Genomic DNA, 18,135 nt, shown 5'->3' on the forward strand with positions numbered 1-18,135 from the left:
TCTGAAAGTGTTAATCATTATATTCAACATTTTTGTACAGTTGTATTTGATGATAAAATATCTCTTCATGGCATACACTCCAAAAAGAGTTTTTGATTCTAGTCCAAATGGAATTTTAAAGACATTTTATTAACAATGTCTTGTTTTGTTTTTAGAAATAATGTCAAAATTAAGTGAGTTCTTCCTTAAAATAAGTCAATAATCTGTCAACGGGGTAAGGAAATTAATCTTATTGCAAACTTAATATTGACTTATTATTTCTGAAAACAAGACATTTTTACTTGTTTAGAAAATGCTTGGTTAAAGATTAAAAAAATATATTTGGACTATAAAAAAGACAAAAACTCTAAGAAAAGCATTTTTTCCCATTGTATTATTAGGATGGTCAGTGCTTAATTTGAGCCGGATCTTGTCTCATTCATTAACTTGTGCGTGGTGAATACCTGTGTGTGTGTGTGTGTGTGTGTGTGTGTGTGTGTGTGTGTGTGTGTGTGTGTGTGGGTGTGGGTGTGGGTGTGTGTGTGTGGACCCTCAATGAAGTTTTTAGTTAAGCGGCTTTGTTATGTTTACAATCACTCTCATTTGTTGGTGACTGCTTCGCGCGCAGTGAGCAGCAAAAATAAATAATGGCACAGTGGCCAACTTAAATAATATTTGTATTTTCAAAATGGCAATGACGCAGTGAAGCTTATTTCATTTTTTTAAATCACGAGTAAACCTGACAATGAGCATGATCAAAAGAGCTCCTGAGAAGATGAAACTGCGCCCCTGGATCGGGATAGCAGGAGACAGAAACAAAGCAATCTCAAGCCAGACAGAAAACATGATGGAAGAGTTAACTGTGGGCTCTTAATTTTTTTTTTCCACTTGGCACATAATAGTGAATGGAATAGTGATTGTTCATACGGTTTAAGCTTGAGGCTACATGTTTTTATCATCCATGACTGACTTAAAACATTATATGGCACAAAATAATTAAAGAAATGTGATGTTCTTTTTTTGCGCTATCAGCGTTTAATGCCATCATGTTCCTGGAAAACTGAAATTATTTGGTGCCAGTTGATCACAGTAACTTTTATTTCCCGGAAATTATTCATTTACAAATCAAGCACTGAGGATGGTGTTATCTGAATGCCTGTGAGCATATTTGTCTTATTTTTTATCAAATATCATCTCTTACTCTCTTACACCCAGACTCGAGGAATCTGTCTTTTGAAGTTCAACATTCTCTGAGTGTGTGTGTGTGTGTGCGCGCTGCGACATATGGTTTTGTTTAGTGGTCTCTTTCATGTCAACAGCAGGGGTATTTATGCATGTGACCGTGTGCAGGGTAGTGTCCAGAAATGAAGCCAGGGATGCTGCCAATCAACAGGCCATTTTTCCGGCCCTGATCCTGCGGATGAACCTGCGTTTAATGCCCAGTGCTGCCCACACGGCGTATGTGCTTACTCAACCACACCGAGACATATGGCAAATGTCAGAAGACTGTCAAAACGAAGGCTCTTCTGGATTAAAAAACTGGCCAACTGAGGCAGACAAAACACTTTTGTGATTAGGCATAGAACAGACTATATTTAAAAAGACGGTTACGGTATTTTTGTGCATTTTCCAGCTGTAATGAGTGTTTAATTGTATGGGAATGTGTTGGTGTAGTGTGTGTGGCATCTGTCACTTTGGTTTATGCCAGAGTGCTGGTCTGCAAGCTAAACATCACTTTAGAAAGTGTGAAACGGACCACACGTATTGGTGTAATGCTCCTGAGGCCAAGTGGATTTTAGCACATGACCTATTTATAGAGATCTGAGACTTGTGAAGAGATAATGCCAACAATCAAAGACATATAGGTATTATCTACATATCTGCAGGTTAACTATGCTGATGTACGACCCAAATTACCTTTGCCAACTGCACTGACACAACCTCATACCATGACAGACCATACCTTTTGGACTTGTTGCTGTTAACAGTCTGGATGTTTCTTTTCTTTTTTGGTCTTTGGCGTCCATTTTTTCAAAAAAATTACCAGAAATACTGATTCATCTGACCACAGTACACGTTTCCACTGTGTGATGGTCTATCCCAGACACCTCCAAGCCCAGAGAAGTTGATGGCAGTTCTGGACACTGTTAACATAGGGCTTCCTTTTGGCACGGCAAATTTTAACTGGAATTCATGGATGTAACTGTGTATTGTGGTAGTTGACAAAGGTTTGCTAAAGTAGTACTGTGATTGTATGGTGATATCGTTTATAGATGAATGATGATTCTTGATGAAGTGCTGCCCGAGGGATCGGAGATCACGGTTGTTCAGCTTAGGCTTGCGCCCTTGTCCTTTGTCCGTACTAACATTCCTCCGGACTCCTTAAATCTTTTAATTCTGTTATGCACCGTTGAAGGTGAAATATCCAAATGTCTTCCTTTAATTCTTTGAGGAACATTGTTTTTAAACATTCAGTAATTTTCCCAGGTATTTGTTGGCAAGCTGGCGATCCTTGGCACATCTTTGCTCCTAAAGGACTAGACCTTTCTTGGATGCTGCTTTTGTACCAACTCAAAATTACAGTCACCTGTTTTAAATCACATCATTATTTAACCAATTTACCTGATTACCAGCCCTAAATGGCTCCTGTCTCAACATTTTTTGTAACCTGTTGCAGGTCTGAATGACAGGAAAGGGTGTATATTTACAAATGAAATGAAGTTGACCGGACAAAACATTATATATTGTTCATATTGTCTGCAATGAAATATAATTCAAAGTTTTTTTTTTTTTAATTAATAAATTTTTTTATGTGACATTTTTTTTTATGCTCTCTTATATTATGTGCCTATTGCTGTTATTGTTTATTATGCCCATGCAGCCTTGTGGCAGTTGAAGAGATGCTATATAAATAAACTAAACTTGAACTTGAAAGTAAATTTAGAAATCACTAATTTTTTATTTATTTATTTAAATTTTTTTTGTGTGTGTTTTCCATACAGTCCCAACCTTTTCTGATTTGGAATTGTATAATAACTTTAACTGTTAAAAGCTATGATTCACTAGTTATTTAGTTAAGGTTCTTAGTTACCATAACTTTGTTAGTTTTCTGATTTTTATTGAATTAAAGTAATGTGCACCTTTTGTAAAGCTGCTTTGAAACAATAATTATTGTGAGAGAGGCTTTACAAATAAACTTGAATTAATTTTTTACTGTAGCATTTTAAAAGTCATGTCAATCATTCATAATTGTATAGTTGAATTATTAAACCCCCTGAATTATTCGCCTCCCTGTTTATTTTTTCCCTCAATTTCTGTTTAACGGAGAGAAGCTTTTTTAAAACACATTTCTAAACATAATAGTTTCAATATCTCATTTCTAATAACTGATTTATTTTATCTTTGCCACGATAACAGTAAATAATATTTTACTAGATATTTTTCAAGACACTTCTATACAGCTTACCGTGGCATTTAAAGGCTTAACTAGGTTAATTGGGTTAACTAGGCAGGATAGGGTAATTGTATAACCATAGTTTGCTTTGCAGACAATCGAAAAAAAATTGTTTAAAGGGGCTAATAATTTTGATTTGAAATATAATATTGACAGAAAATTAAAACCCTAAAATAAAACGAATATGACTTTTTCTAGAAGAAAAAATATTATCAGACATACTGTGAACATTTCTTTGCTCTGTTAAACATCATTTAGGAAATATTTAAAAAAGAAAAAAAAATCAAAGGTGGTTTAATAATTTTGATTGCAACTGTATGTAATGCAATCCTTTACCAACTTCAATCTTGGTCTCGTTTCAGGCAAATCCTACACTATGATCGGCAAAGACGACTCAATGCAGAGTTTAGGGATCATCCCGTGTGCCATCTCCTGGCTCTTCAAACTGATCAACGAGTGCAAGGAAAAGACAGGCGCTCGTTTCTCTGTCCGAGTGTCTGCTGTGGAGGTCTGGGGTAAAGATGAAAACCTGAAAGATCTGTTGTCTGAGGTGGCCACAGGCAGCTTGCAAGATGGCCAATCTCCAGGAGTTTACCTTTGCGAGGACCCCATCTGCGGCATGCAGGTAAAAAAAGGGTTATGTCACAAATGACACAATATGCACTTACAGTTGAAGTCAAAATTATTAGCCCTTTTATGAATTCCTTTGTTTAAATATTTTACAAATAATATTTAACAGAGCAAGGCAATTTTTTCACAGTATTTCCTATAATTTTTTTTTCTTCTGGAGAAAGTCTTATTTGTTTTATTTTGGCTAGAACAAAAGCAGTTTTACATAAAAAAAAAAAAAATGAAGGTCAATATTATTAGCTCCCTAAAGCGATTTCTTTTTCACTTGTCAAAAGAACAAAACCATCATTATACAATGATTTGCCTAATTACCGCATCTTGCCTAGTTAAGCTAAATAACTGAGTTAACTCTTTTAATTGCACTTTAAGTAGAATACTAGTATCTTTAAAAATATCTAAAATATTATTTACTGTCATCATGGCAAAGATTAAAGACATCAGTTATTAGGAATGAGTTATTAAAACTATTATGTTTAGAAATGTGCTGAAAAAATCTCTCCATTAAACAGAAATTGTGAAAAAATATACAGAGGGGCTAATAATTTTGACTTCAACAATACAGTTAAGTCAGAATTATTAGCCCACCTTTAAATGTTTTTCTCTTTTTTTATATTTTCTAAATTATGTTTAACATAGCGAGGAAATTTTCACAGTATGTCTGATAATATTTTTTCATCTGGATACAGTCTTATTTGTTTTATTTTGGCTAGAATAAAAGCAGTTTTTAATTTTTTAAACAACATTTTAAGGACAAAATTATTAGCCTCTTTAATAATAACAATAACTTGCCTAAATACCCTAACCTGCCTAGATAACCTAATTAACCTAGTTAAGCCTTTAAATGTCACTTTAAGCTGTATAGAAGTGTCTTGAAAAATATCTAGTAAAATATTATTTACTGTCTTTATTGCAAAGATAAAATAAATCAGTTATTTGAGACAAGTTATTAAAACTATTATGTTTAGAAAAAATCTGCTCTCTGTTAAACAGAAAACGGGGAAAAAAATAAACAGGGGGGCAAATCATTTAGGGGGGCTAATAATTCTGACTTCAGCTGTACATCTATTCATTTAGCAGATGCTTTTATCTAGTGGGGATAAAAGAAGCACTTCAAATAATCAGCAGCATATACTGTAAATATGCTATGACAAGTTTAAGTCTAAGAAGCACACTAAGAATTTCACTTTATTTTCCAGTATTGTGGAATGTTTATATGAAAGTGTTTGGTGCATGTAGAGAGGAGATCTGGAGGATGTGTTATATACTAGTGTAAGAACACGATTTTCATTAGCTGAAATGAAGGATCTAGAGAAACAAAATGAAAACGGAACATACAGAGATTTACAGTAGGGTAAATAAGTATTGAAAACTACTGAAATGTATTTAATACTTTATATAAAAGGCTTTTTTGGTGCTGGCAGCTTAAAGACGCCTGTCATATAGAGAATGAAGTCACATGCATTGTTCAGGTGTGTGTTTTTAACAGACTTCATCAGAGTGTAAAAATCTTGATGGTTCTGTGGGTCTTGTCAATCAAGTCTGAGCTTTATTTTGTGTTTTCTATTGGATTGAAGATTGAAGGATTTAAGTGATTGGCTGGGCCATTCTACAGTTTGGTTTCCTTTCTCTGAAACTATTTAAGAGTTTCCTTGGCTGTGTTATTGATCATTGTCTTGCTGAAATGTCCCCCTGGTTTTATCTTCATGATCTGATAATGTAGATGTTGGACTGAAGAAGCAAATATTACAATGACGAAGGGCAGAGGGTTGCTGAAGAACTACTGAGAGATTTCAGCTGCTGTCTGGGCTTTCACTGCCTTTTTACACCTGCCTTTCTTCATGTGTTCAATACTTTTCCCTGCGTCATTTCATCTTATTATGCCTAGCTTAATTTGTAAACTAATTAGATTTGTTTTCTTTGCGAACATGGATTTCTTTGGTTGTTACTAACATTGGGGGAAATTTTCAAGTCAATGCTACCTTTAGAAATGTTTTCTGAGAAAGATGGTAACGTTTTCAACACTTATTTCCCCGCTGTAAGGATAAATATGAATTACAATTACTATAAAAAATTGACTACAATGAAACTTCAATTATGAAAGTTGTCTCTGAATGAAAGACAATGTAAAAAATTACATGCATTACTTTTACAATGTAAAAAATAATTAAACACTTCGGCTTTAAAATCCTCTTTATAACTAGGCCAGAGATTTACACCTTTCTTTTTTGTTTGTGATTCACAGAATGGCTTTTGGTAAGTATTTGGTACACTTCTTGCTGTATACTGGATATATAGCAGTTTTAAAAAAAGAAGCAAGAAAACAATCAGCTCCCAATAAAGATGGCATTGTTGTCTAAAATGCTAATACGTGACGAGGGGATTAGCGGTTCAGAGAAACCCCTGTGTCTGTAATCCTCTGACATCTGCACTAATCTCATCTTGGACTGATACCTCACAGCAATGGGCTGTAATGCCCTCACTTCTTCTGCTCCGGTAACAGTCGGCCTTATCACACAGAGCAGGCTGCAGACGGGACACCCAGAGCTGCGCTCGCATCCAGATACCCAACAAACAACCTCACAAGCACAAGCATTCCTTCTTGGATATTAAGACTTAGCTGAGCTGACAACATTTCAATGCTTTCTTTTCTCCAATGCTGTTTATAGTTATGTGTGTGTGTGTGCATGTCAGTACATATGTGTATGTTAAATTCAGTTCAGTTCAATTCATCTTTATTTCTATAGCGCTTTTACAATGTAGATTGTGACAAAGCAGCTTCACATAGAAGTTCTAGTAAATTGAAACTGTGCCAAATCCAGTTTTCAGAGTTGGAGTTCAGTTTAGTTCAGTTCAGTGTGGTTTAATTTTCACTGCTGATAGTCCAAACACTGAAGAGCAAATCCATCAATGTGCAGCTCCACAAGTCCCAAACCAAGCAAGCCAGTGGCGAGGAACAAACTTCACCATTTGAAAAAGTGAAAAAAAAAAAAAAAAACACTTGGGAGAAACCAGGCTCAGTTGGGCACGACTATTTCTCCTCTGGTCAAACGTCTTGTGCAGAAACCTTCCACAAACTTCTTCCATACCACATATCGTGGTACATATCTTCCATATGTACCACCCACTGCACTTTAACAGGACCTATACTTAAAAATAAAGATTGCCTACAATAAACATCCACCAATAGTCAAATTATGCGTACATGTGTACACCTTTTTGATTGTACTTGTCTACATGTGTGTAAAATGTTTTCTTTTACATATTTATTGTCTTTCAGGTATTTATTGTCAACATAGTTAATGGTATTTTGTTTTGTTTTGGAGTATTTCATTGTATTTTGCACTGTCTGGAGTCAGCAAGTAAGCTTTTTGCTCATAAAAGCACACGTGGCGCTGCTGATGTGACAATAAAAAGGATTTGATTTCATATGAAAAATTTTTTTTAATTTTCTTGGGTTATTTTACTAAACATGAAAAAAGGATTTTTTCTTCATATGAAATTAAAATCCTTTTTTCATGTTTAGTAAAATAACCCAAGTAAAGCCACTGACTAAAATTGAAAAAAGTTACCAAATATTAGTCTTGATGAAGTATCTGTTGACTATTAACTGTCTGTTTACCATGTTTGGAGGACTGCGTCTAGCTCCAACTAAATGTTCTTTGTCTGAACTGCGCAATAAAATTCACATTTTTCGTTCGATGTGCTTTTCCACAGTTACAGAATCAAAGTGAGTTGCGCGCTCCTACAGCAGAGAAGGCCGCTTTCTTCTTGGATGCAGCCATCGCTTCACGCTACAGCAGTAAGCCAGACTGTGACGAGGAGGAGCACCGTAACTCTCACATGCTCTTCACCCTACACATCTACCAGTATCGCATGGAAAAAACCGGCAAGGGTGGAAGTAAGTAGTAGTACAGCATAAACATGTATACACAGACACAACAGCAGGTTTATAGACTGAGACTTGTTGTTTAGGATACAAATATTGGGTTATCACTGGTTAAGATGGTTTTGTGAGGAATGACAAAATGCAAGAAGAAAAGGTAATGGCATAAAGTAATTAATTATCATCACAGAAAGAAGATCATTTTCCAACACACTTTTAAACCTAATAGTTTCAAAATCTCATTTATTTTGTCTTTTCCATGTTGACAGTAAATCATTTTACAATAGTTATTTTGCAAGATGCTAGTAATCTGCTTAAAGTGCAATTTAAAGGCTGAACTAGGTTAATTAGGCAAGTCATGGACAACTGTGGTTTGTTTTGTAGCCAATCAAAAAAGAAAAAAAAATTAAGGAAACTATTAATGTTGTTTTTATTTTTTATAATGACAGTTTTCATTTTTTTAAATTACTTCAATACTAAAAGAAGTAAGACCCTGTCTATATGAACATGCGCTGTTAAGAATTTCCAGTAGAATCTACAGTAACTTACTGTAAAAGCAAAAGTACTGTATTTACATGTACACCACTATTTATCTTGCTGTATGGGTATTTTCAGTATGTATTTTATATTTACTGTAAAATCTGCAGGAACTTTCCCAATGGAACTTTGAAACATGCTGCATGACTGTTCTACAGTAAAATACAGATCATATTGCAATTAAATACTGGGTCATTTACAGAAATCGTTAACAGTGTGTGTATTTTCAAAGCTGCACTTTTAAATTTAGTTTGGCTCTTCACTAACATGCAAACATGATGTCACTAAAACCAAAACTTTTTGAAAACTCCTGTCAGGGAGAAGATTTTCAAAACCGCCAGTATGTGTGTTGTTGTGTTGCTGGAAAAATGATTATTTTTGGCTTGTCCATGCCATTATTTTCTTTGTGTGATATTAAATTCTACACTGTGTTGTTTGCAAGATGCAAGATGGTGAAAATCAACCAGAACAGATAATTGCCCTTTTTGAGGCTTCTGATTAGCCAACATGACTTTATAGTTAGGACAATATCATCACATGTTGCTTTGGGATGCTCTTGACAGCATTTCAATGGGGTGTTTTTTGTTTTTTTGGCATTTTCATGTGGACAAAGATTTTTTTTTAAAGCCATGCATGTGCGGATGAAATATACACTACCTGACAAAAGTCTTGTTGTCGAGCCCAGTTGCAAGATGATTGATAACTTGACTTCTAGTTGATAATTTGGAAAAGTGGCAGAAGGTAGATTTTTTTTCATATGGATCATCTCTTGAACTGCATCATTACAAATGCTGCAGAGGACTAATTGGAATCCGCATAGACCCACAATTCTCAATTAGTCAAGTCTGGTGAAGAAAAAAAATCATGGTTTGGGGTTACATTCAGTAAGAAGACAGCATCAACAGCCTGAGGTATCAAGACATTTGTGCTGCCCATTACATTACAAACAATAGAGGAGGTGAATTCTTCAGCAGGATAGCTCCTTCTCATACTTCAGCCTCCACATCAAATTTCCTGAAAGCAAAGTCTAGGTGCTCCAAGATTGGCCAGCCCAGTCACCAGATGTGAACATTATTGAGCATATGTGTGGTAAGATAAAGTAGCTGGCATTGAAGATGAAGCCAAAGGATCTCAATGAACTCTGGGAGTCCTGTGAGAATGCTTTCTTTGCCGTTCCTTTATTAATAAGTTATTTGAGTCATTGCAGAGATGTATAGATGCATGGGAGTCAGACACAATATAAATTTTTTTTTGCACTGCAGCATGACTTTATTTTCTATACTGTACATTATTTCTGTTAAGTGACAAGACTTTTGTCTAAGCAAAGTCAGACCTTCTCTCCTAAATAAATTAAAAAATCAAGGCATGATCATATTTTATTTTGGTAAAATAAGCGTAATCTAGAGGCCTTTGCCTTTCATTTAAGCCACTTTTGATACCAAATGATCAACTAGAAGTCAAGTCATTATTTGTTCTTTAAACTTGAATGGGGGACAAGACTTTTGTCAGGTACATGTAGTGTTCTGCTCAAAAAATAAAGGGAACATTTGGAGTTACATTGTGTTTTTAAGTGTTCTCTTGATTTTTTGAGCAGTATATATGTTTTTAAAGGAGGAAGAACTCCATTTTCAAAAAAAAAAAAAAAAAAAATGTACATGTGGACATGGCTTAAGGCCTTGTATAGAAGACAAACATTATAGGAAATACTGTGAAAAATGCCTTGCTCTGTTAAACGGAATACAACTTTCACAGCAGGGCTAATAATTTTATCTTCAACTGTAGGTCTCACCAGCTCTACGTATCTACTCCATGGGTGTTTCTCATTATACTTCCAAATGTTGTATTATAAATAGTCTGTTGTTGATAATCTTAGTGAAGCGTGTGATAAAAGACTGAAAAAAGTGGCATTGTTAATGTGAGACTTATGATCTGATCCGAAAGCTGTCATGCTAAAGCTCGCTATTTCTGGAGAACACTGCTAATTTATCTTATCCCAAAAAATGATCTGTTTGGCACAAGTGAGTCCCATGTTCTTCCTAGAGTGAGCAGAAAGTAGAACCAGATGTGTTAGCTGGGGCTTTTAGGATATTGGAGTAACTTGAATTACCTCCAAGCTGTGTATAATAAAGCTTGTGTAAGCAGAGTCCTGAAATCCACTCAACATGTTTATATAGTTTATATAATAGAAACACATAGAGATATAATGTTGCCATTTGAAATAGAGGGTCATTATTCATAGAGTTTTCACTAATAAGTTCTATTTATCTCCACTAGTAGGTTCTAATAACAGTTCATAATACAATTGGTGATAATATTGTAATAAATCTCATCAAAAGAGTTTTGATTTCCTTTATACTTTGTTCCTTCAGGTTCTATTTAAACACTTTATAGGGACTGTTCACCAAAACATTATGATTCTGTCATCATTTACTCACTCTTCACTTCTTCCAGATCGGTTTACATTTTTTGTTCTGTTGAACACAAAAGAAGATATTTTGAAGAAAGCTGGAAACCTGTAACAATTCATTTCCATAGTATTTGTGTTTCCTACTATGAGTTTATATCATTGTGAACACAAATCTTTCTAACTTAAACACCATGAGCCCTATCATACACCCAACGCAGTAAGGCACAATACCTGTTTGGTGCGATGTGTTGCTATTTTCAGTCCAACACAACCCTAATTTTCGCCACGTTGTTTAAATAGTAAACCCATTTGCGTAGACTCATAAGTGTTCAGGTCTAGAAAAGAGGTGTATTAAGGCACATTGTTGGGGCGTCTCTGTTTTTGAGGAACTAAAATAAACTGCACCACTGAGCAACTAAAAGCAGGTCTAGAGTCCAGCGCAGAGCTTGGTAGTTGTGCGCCTTAAACGCTTACACATTGCTTAATACACACAGGATGTACAGCGATACACAAATATCTTTGCTGGATATTATAACTGAATTTAGAAATAGTTTTGAAACAAATCTTTGGGCTTAACAAACAAAATTAAATATGTAGGCTAATAGATGTCTTCAGTGGAGTGAGTTCATCACTGCTTCCTTATCCACAAAAGTAGAGAAGTAAAGAGAAAGTAAAGAGGCCGAATGAAGGAGGCTTATTCTTTATTCTTGCTGCAGATTGTCTGTTTAACAGTTTTCTCACTAGTGAATCATTTAGTTTTCCATTGAGTTTTTCCACTTACAAAGTCCGCCATGTAAATAGCAAATGCACCATGGCGTGACACAACTGACTCTTGAAGGGAATTGAAGATAAGACTCTGATTGGTTTAATGTATTTTACGCTCAAAGCACACTCATAACTCACTAAGAGAATAAGCACAATCCTGTTAGACCATGCGCTGCGGCGCAAAATGCATTTTGCCCTCTTTAAAATAGCAAAAGTGAATTTGGATATGGTCTTAATGCTTTTGTGCCATGCGCTTTAGATTCGTTAAAATAGACCCCTATGTATTTGTTTGATGGAAATGCAATAAAAAAACAGTAACATTTTGAAACTTAAAATACATGTATTTTTATTTGCATACATTTGAAGGCAAAGCTAATTTTTTTGTAGCAATCACTACAGACCTAATCAGAAATTAATCTATTATGTGGATTTGGTTCTCAAGAAGCATTTCTTATTATCAGTTTTGAAAACCTGATCAATTTAATAGTCCTTTAAGTGAATGTGTTACTAATATTAGTATATAATAATAGTGTCATCAATTACTTTAAAAGACATGTCCAAAGACATGCGCTACAGGTGAATTGGGTAAGCTAAAATTGTCCATAGTGTATGTGTGTGAATGAGTGTCTATGAATGTTTCCCAGTACTGTGTTGTGGCTGGAAGGGCATCCTCTGCGTAAAACATACGCTTGATAAGTTGGCGGTTCATTCCGCTGTGGCGACCCCAGATTAATTTAGTAGAATTCAATTCTAAAAAGGTTTCTTACTGTGTGTTTCTCTTTGTTAGTGTCAGGAGGCCGGAGCCGTCTGCACCTCATCGACCTGGGCAGCTGCGTGAAGGTTTTGAGCAAGATCCGTGACAGCGCTACAGGCCTCTGCCTCTCTCTGTCCGCCCTGGGCAACGTCATATTAGCCTTAGTCAACGGCAGCAAGCACATCCCCTACAAGTGAGAATTCTGCCTTTCTGCTTTTATTAATTATGTAGTCAACCATAGACCAAAAAACAGGCTTTTTCAGATCATAATTGATCAGCTGAGATGCACAACCATGTCCACCTGCTATTAACATACATTAAAATGTATCTGTTATGCCCACTTTTGTTTGCTTTTTCATTTTATGTTTGTCTTGCTCTACATCTCACTCCCACTTTCTGTTATTTAATGAATTATTCCACATTGCATGAATAAGAGAGGAAAGCAAGTGAATTAAAAGGATATAGTAACAATAAAAATTTTGGACATGAGGTGGTTCATTGTAGTTATGCACGGCAAAAAATACTTTTCTTACTTAGAGCTTTTGTCTTGTTTGTAGTCCAAACCAAACGGTTCTTGAAACAAGACACATTTTTGAAAGAAGCAAAATAATCTGGCCATGGGGTAAGCCATGTAATCTTATTTGAAAGTGAAAACAAGATCATTTAGCTCACCCCACTGTCTGATTATTTACTAGATTCTAGGAATAACTCACTTAAATTTTTCAATAAATTTTGACACATTATATCTGAAAACAAGACAATATTTTTTTACTTGTCTAGAAAATGCTTGTTGCTTAAAGCATTTTTAAGATATTTAAACTAGAAACTAGGAATGTTACACTTTTAACGATTCCAATACCTAAAAAAAGAAAGTATTGAAGTTTTACAGTATAACTGTATAAAGTTCAATGCAAAAAATAATGTCAAAAATGAATATGAATAGAAAAAGAAAAATAATAAATAGAACAAGAAAAACTTTCTTTGAAAATAAAAATTCAGAAACATTTTTTTTTTTTTAATAAAACGTTACGTTACCTTTTTTTTCTTTGCTCCTCTAACAGTAGTTAGCAGTTGTGGCAACTTTCTGTGTTTGCATTCTGGTGATTAACAGTTTTATTGATTTTCAGGCAGGTTTCAGCATGGAATACAGAATACAACTCTGAAAAGAATCCACATTTTTTTTTTCCCCCTATTACAGACCCACCCCAAACTAATCCCTAACTACTACTTTAAGGCCCCGGCTTGGCTATCATTAAATACAATTAAGGCCTCTATATTATATAATGAAGAAAAAATGTAAATAAAATACAATAAAAATTAAATAAAACAAATGAATGTGTAAGTTCAGTCAAAAACATATCAAATTTACACTGTCGACATCAGTATATTTCTCATACATTTATTACTGTTCCATTTCCAAACAGTTTAAGTACTTGGACCATTTTTTAAAGTATAGGTTTAATTTGTCCATTTGCTTATAAGTCATTATTTCAAATGCGGCAACTCTAGCAAGTTCTACTGCCCATTCTTGGAAGGAAGGGGCCTCCTCTGATTTCCAGCTCCTAAGAATTATTTGTCTGCCAATCAGTAAACTGGTTTGGAACCAAAATTTTATGTTTTTATCTTTTATTTCGTTGTCTGTCCAACTACCTAGTATAAACAGTATAGGACATAGTGAAATGCGAATATAGTGAATGCTAAAACTGAGCAAATGTGTTCATGAACTCTTTTCCAGAAATCCTGAATTTTTGTACAAGACCATAGAGCATGAACTAAATCACCATTCTCGATCTCACATCTCCAACAATAAGGTGTATTTTTTAACCCGAGCTTAAACAGTCTGAAAGGAGTCCAGTAGAAACAGTGTATAATCTTAAACTGTAAAAGGCGTGCTTTAGCATCCCTAGATGCTGTTTTAACATTCCATACCATTCTTCATCCTCAACTGTCAGATTCAGATCTCTCCCCCATATTTTCTTAAGGGCCTGTGAAGTTCCATCACCAAGATTTTGAATCAACCAGGAGTAGTACATGGATACTTCATGACCCTTCCCATATATTGAAAAAATCCTATTTGTTTGCATTCTGAGCGGCAAATAAGAACTGACTGCATTGTTAAGCAAAGCTAGAAGGCATATGTCTCATTAAAAAGATGGTATCAGATCAGTTTATGACCAATACCATTGTTAATTGTTGCAGTATCCGTGAGTATTTCCGATACTTGTATTGTATTGGAAAAACCCTACTAGACAAGACAAAAACTTTAAGTAAGACAAGTGTTTTTTTGCAGTGTTTAAATGTACTTGTGTACAATTGAATGCATGTGGTATGTTCTGGCTGTTTTAATGCATTGAACCACATGAGCATTTACACTATGAAAGCAATCAGATCCACTGCATTTTTAACCACCTCTGAAAGTGGTAAAAATTGGACAACCTCAAAACATTTTTGACTCTGTTTGCACCTGTATTTAACATCACCCATTTGTGGTCAGATTGATGATAATGCCTCTAAATACCAAGTGTAACCAGGGCCAAAACATAATTTTCAGTCTAAGACAAATGTTGCAAGCTCAACTACAAGATTGCAATTATACTTTAATGGGTGAAGTCATTCGCCAGTTGCTAAACTCATTAAAGATGCAACATGTTTAGCAGTCGTATCTCCACTGCATGCCGTTAAATCATCATGAGCACACCTCATATGAATAATATATGCAATCTGACATTATCCAGCCTTTCACGTGAGCAGTTATTAGTGGATTCTAATGCTACATCAAATCTGCAGAGAGAATATAACCTTTATCGCTCTTCAGGGGAAATGGCTGCGAATTAGCTTTTAGAGACTGATGCAGCTTCATATTCACTGGGATTCATCAAACATTGTTAAATCAGACCATTTGACTGCATATGCTGTTCTATTTCTTGAAGCAGCAAGTTAATTTGAGTTAAACAGACAACTTTAAGACTGCATCTTCCGGCTGTGCTTTTTTTTTCCCCCTAAAAAATTTGCAGGGCTTCCATTTAGTTTCTTCAAGGCACGTTTGCGTTTTTATGCCAGGGCTCCTTAATTTAATCATGGCGAATTTACATTGCAAAGCATCATGGGGTTTAAGGCTGAAAATGCAGCCACTCTAGAGGGCTGAGACATAATTAGGGTTTACGGCCTTTTAAGAGAGTGCAACATTTGCACTAGAAAAATGGAATTAATATGCATGTATCATAAATTAATATAAATCCACACGTTACTAACTTTAGACAGTGATTTAATTATGGCTAATTAATATTTAAGCTGCTTTTATCTCTTTAATAGGGTAATTGACCTCAATGATTTAATATCAAATCTAGAATATTAGTATCAATCGTTATTAAAAACAATCGGTTGTACACCAGAGTGCATTATTCTTTCTAAGTCAAACCATTTTGTGCAACCTGAAATTTGACATATGTTGCATTGTAAGTGGTTATGGATTATGCCAAGAGGTGAATATGTTATCTAAATGGCATTTCTCTAACTAATGCATAATGCATGTCTAACTAGCGCCATGTCATGGTAAGCAAATTATGCCTGCATTATTTATGCTTAGTTTGACATGTGTTCACATATTCAAGATTGACTACACACTTCACCAACCATATGTAAGCATATTAACTAATTAACACAAGAGAAATCATTGCATTGCATGGTAATGTTTTTGTATGTATGTGAGTTGTTTTATAGGCCATTGATTTCTGAGAACTGACCTGCATGTGCATTTCATAACACTGGCTGACTCATTGTTGAAAAATGCTTTATATGTCACCTCTAATGGTTGCCATGAGATGAGGAAGGCAAATCGAACAGGAAATGGCAATCTAAAGCTGCGTCCCAAATCGCATACTTATGCACTATTCTACGCCATTTTGTAGTATAAATAGTGTAAGTAGTGCGTTCACACTAAAAACACTAAAAATAATAAGAGCACTTCAATTACCCGGATGATGCACTCATTCAGCCGCTAAAATGAAGTGTGGAATGATGGACACTTCACGCACTCAACGACCGCAGGTTTGCTTACGTAGCGGAAGGGGCGGAGCTATCGGACGCACATGTTGAATAACTTTTTTTATTTTGGATTGTGAAAGCAAAATTCTCCTACGAGAGTGATTATATCGCCTCCCGATGGTGAATGCGGCAATACTCACGGCAGGTTTTATTTGATAGTTTGGTCATTTATTTCAATGATTTGGCAACCGTCAAACGTCATCAGGAAAACGGTTTGAATTTCCGCATAGTAAAAAAACATTAGTGTGCCATTTGGGACAACACTACATACATATACTTTCCTGTTGAGTGTGTAAGTGCATAAGTACATAGTGCATGAGTGCATAGTGTATAGTGTGCCATTTGGGACGCAGCTCAAGTGTCTTTCTCTCTGACTCTCTCTCTTTAAAAGATACTGTATGGGACTCTGTTTTAAAATAATAATAGTAATAATAAGGTCAACAAATCAGCTTGGCCAAAAAGGCTCTATTTATTGTTTTTCTTTTATAAATAAAAATTAATATATATATAAATTATAGGTCGGCATAGATTCATTTTTTGATCTAGATTAATCTCGGAATTAATCTAGATTAAAATGGCTCATTTGAATTCTGCCAAAGGCATTAAGAATACATGTGCTACCCAAATAATAAGTCTTTGAGAACGGGTTTCTCAAGCCAGATGGCGCATTAGACCAGGGGCTCATGTTCTGTTTCCAAAGTGCATCACGAACTGCTTGAGAAACCGTTCTACTATGATAATTGGTGATGAAAATAAACAATGTTCAATAAGTTGTACTTGTGTTTACTAACTGTTTATTCAGTTAAACCTGAATTTTAAACTGTCTCACTAGACCTTACTCCTTGTTTGCGTCTAATACCCCAGTTTGTCACGGGGCATGAATGAAATGTTTATTAGTTTAAGTAAAATTGCCAAACTGCAGTTAAAGTCAGGCATCCTGCTGATTTGATTCAGAAGGGCACTATTTTGTCAGACGGCTCACCGGTCAGGTGTACATCCGCGCTAAAATATCAAGGTGAAAGTCATCATAGCTTGCATAGAAACCCAAGCTCCCAACCCAACTTTGAGATTAGATTGACGGCGATATTTTTTAATCGTGCGATAAGAGTCTCATGTTAACGCAGCACGTTAACTGCCCACCACTAATATAAATATAATATAATGTTATTTTTCAATGCTGTTCTCAGGGTTCGTAGAGGTGCTGGAAATCCTTAAAAACTGCTTGCTTGTTGCTTGCTTGTGTTGTTTTGTTGTTTTCATAATAATTGATCTTACTAAATATTTCAATAAAATTCATCTTTTTTCCTTCTGCATAAAATGAAAACTCTGAAGTCTATATTTTATTTTATTTTAATAAATAAATCTGCCTTATTTGATTAAGCAGTGTTAGAAGACAAAATACACAAACATTACCACTTCATGAATGAACAATGCATGCCTTTAAATAAAAATGAGTTGAAGATGATGACACATTTAAGATGCGAGTAAATTACATTTAAGAGAGTAAATGACAGAAATTCAAAGTTGGGCTTGGGACTAACATTCACCTTTCCCCACCTAGAATACTATACATTAGAATACTAGAACAAATGGCATCTGATATAATATGGTGAAGTATGTATATGTATGTAAATACGTAATTTGACTTTTGTAAAGTCCTGGATTAGTTTGAAAATGCTAAA

General features: G+C 35.0%; 1 protein-coding gene across 3 annotated transcripts in view; it reads left to right on the forward strand.

Annotated features, from left to right (window-relative positions):
- kif26ba (kinesin family member 26Ba) overlaps positions 1-18,135 on the forward strand; it is a 211,619-nt gene that overhangs the window by 181,818 nt on the left and 11,666 nt on the right. For all 3 annotated transcript variants that reach the window (XM_087289703.1, XM_087289704.1, XM_087289705.1), the window contains 3 exons: positions 3,796-4,058; positions 7,778-7,961; positions 12,443-12,602. In XM_087289703.1, coding sequence (XP_087145829.1) covers positions 3,796-4,058; positions 7,778-7,961; positions 12,443-12,602 — 607 coding nt within the window. The remainder of the gene's footprint in view (positions 1-3,795; positions 4,059-7,777; positions 7,962-12,442; positions 12,603-18,135) is intronic.

Source organism: Danio rerio, chromosome 17 (genome assembly GCF_052040795.2).
Source record: "Danio rerio strain M-AB ecotype USA chromosome 17, GRCz13ab, whole genome shotgun sequence".
NCBI lineage: Eukaryota > Metazoa > Chordata > Actinopteri > Cypriniformes > Danionidae > Danio > Danio rerio.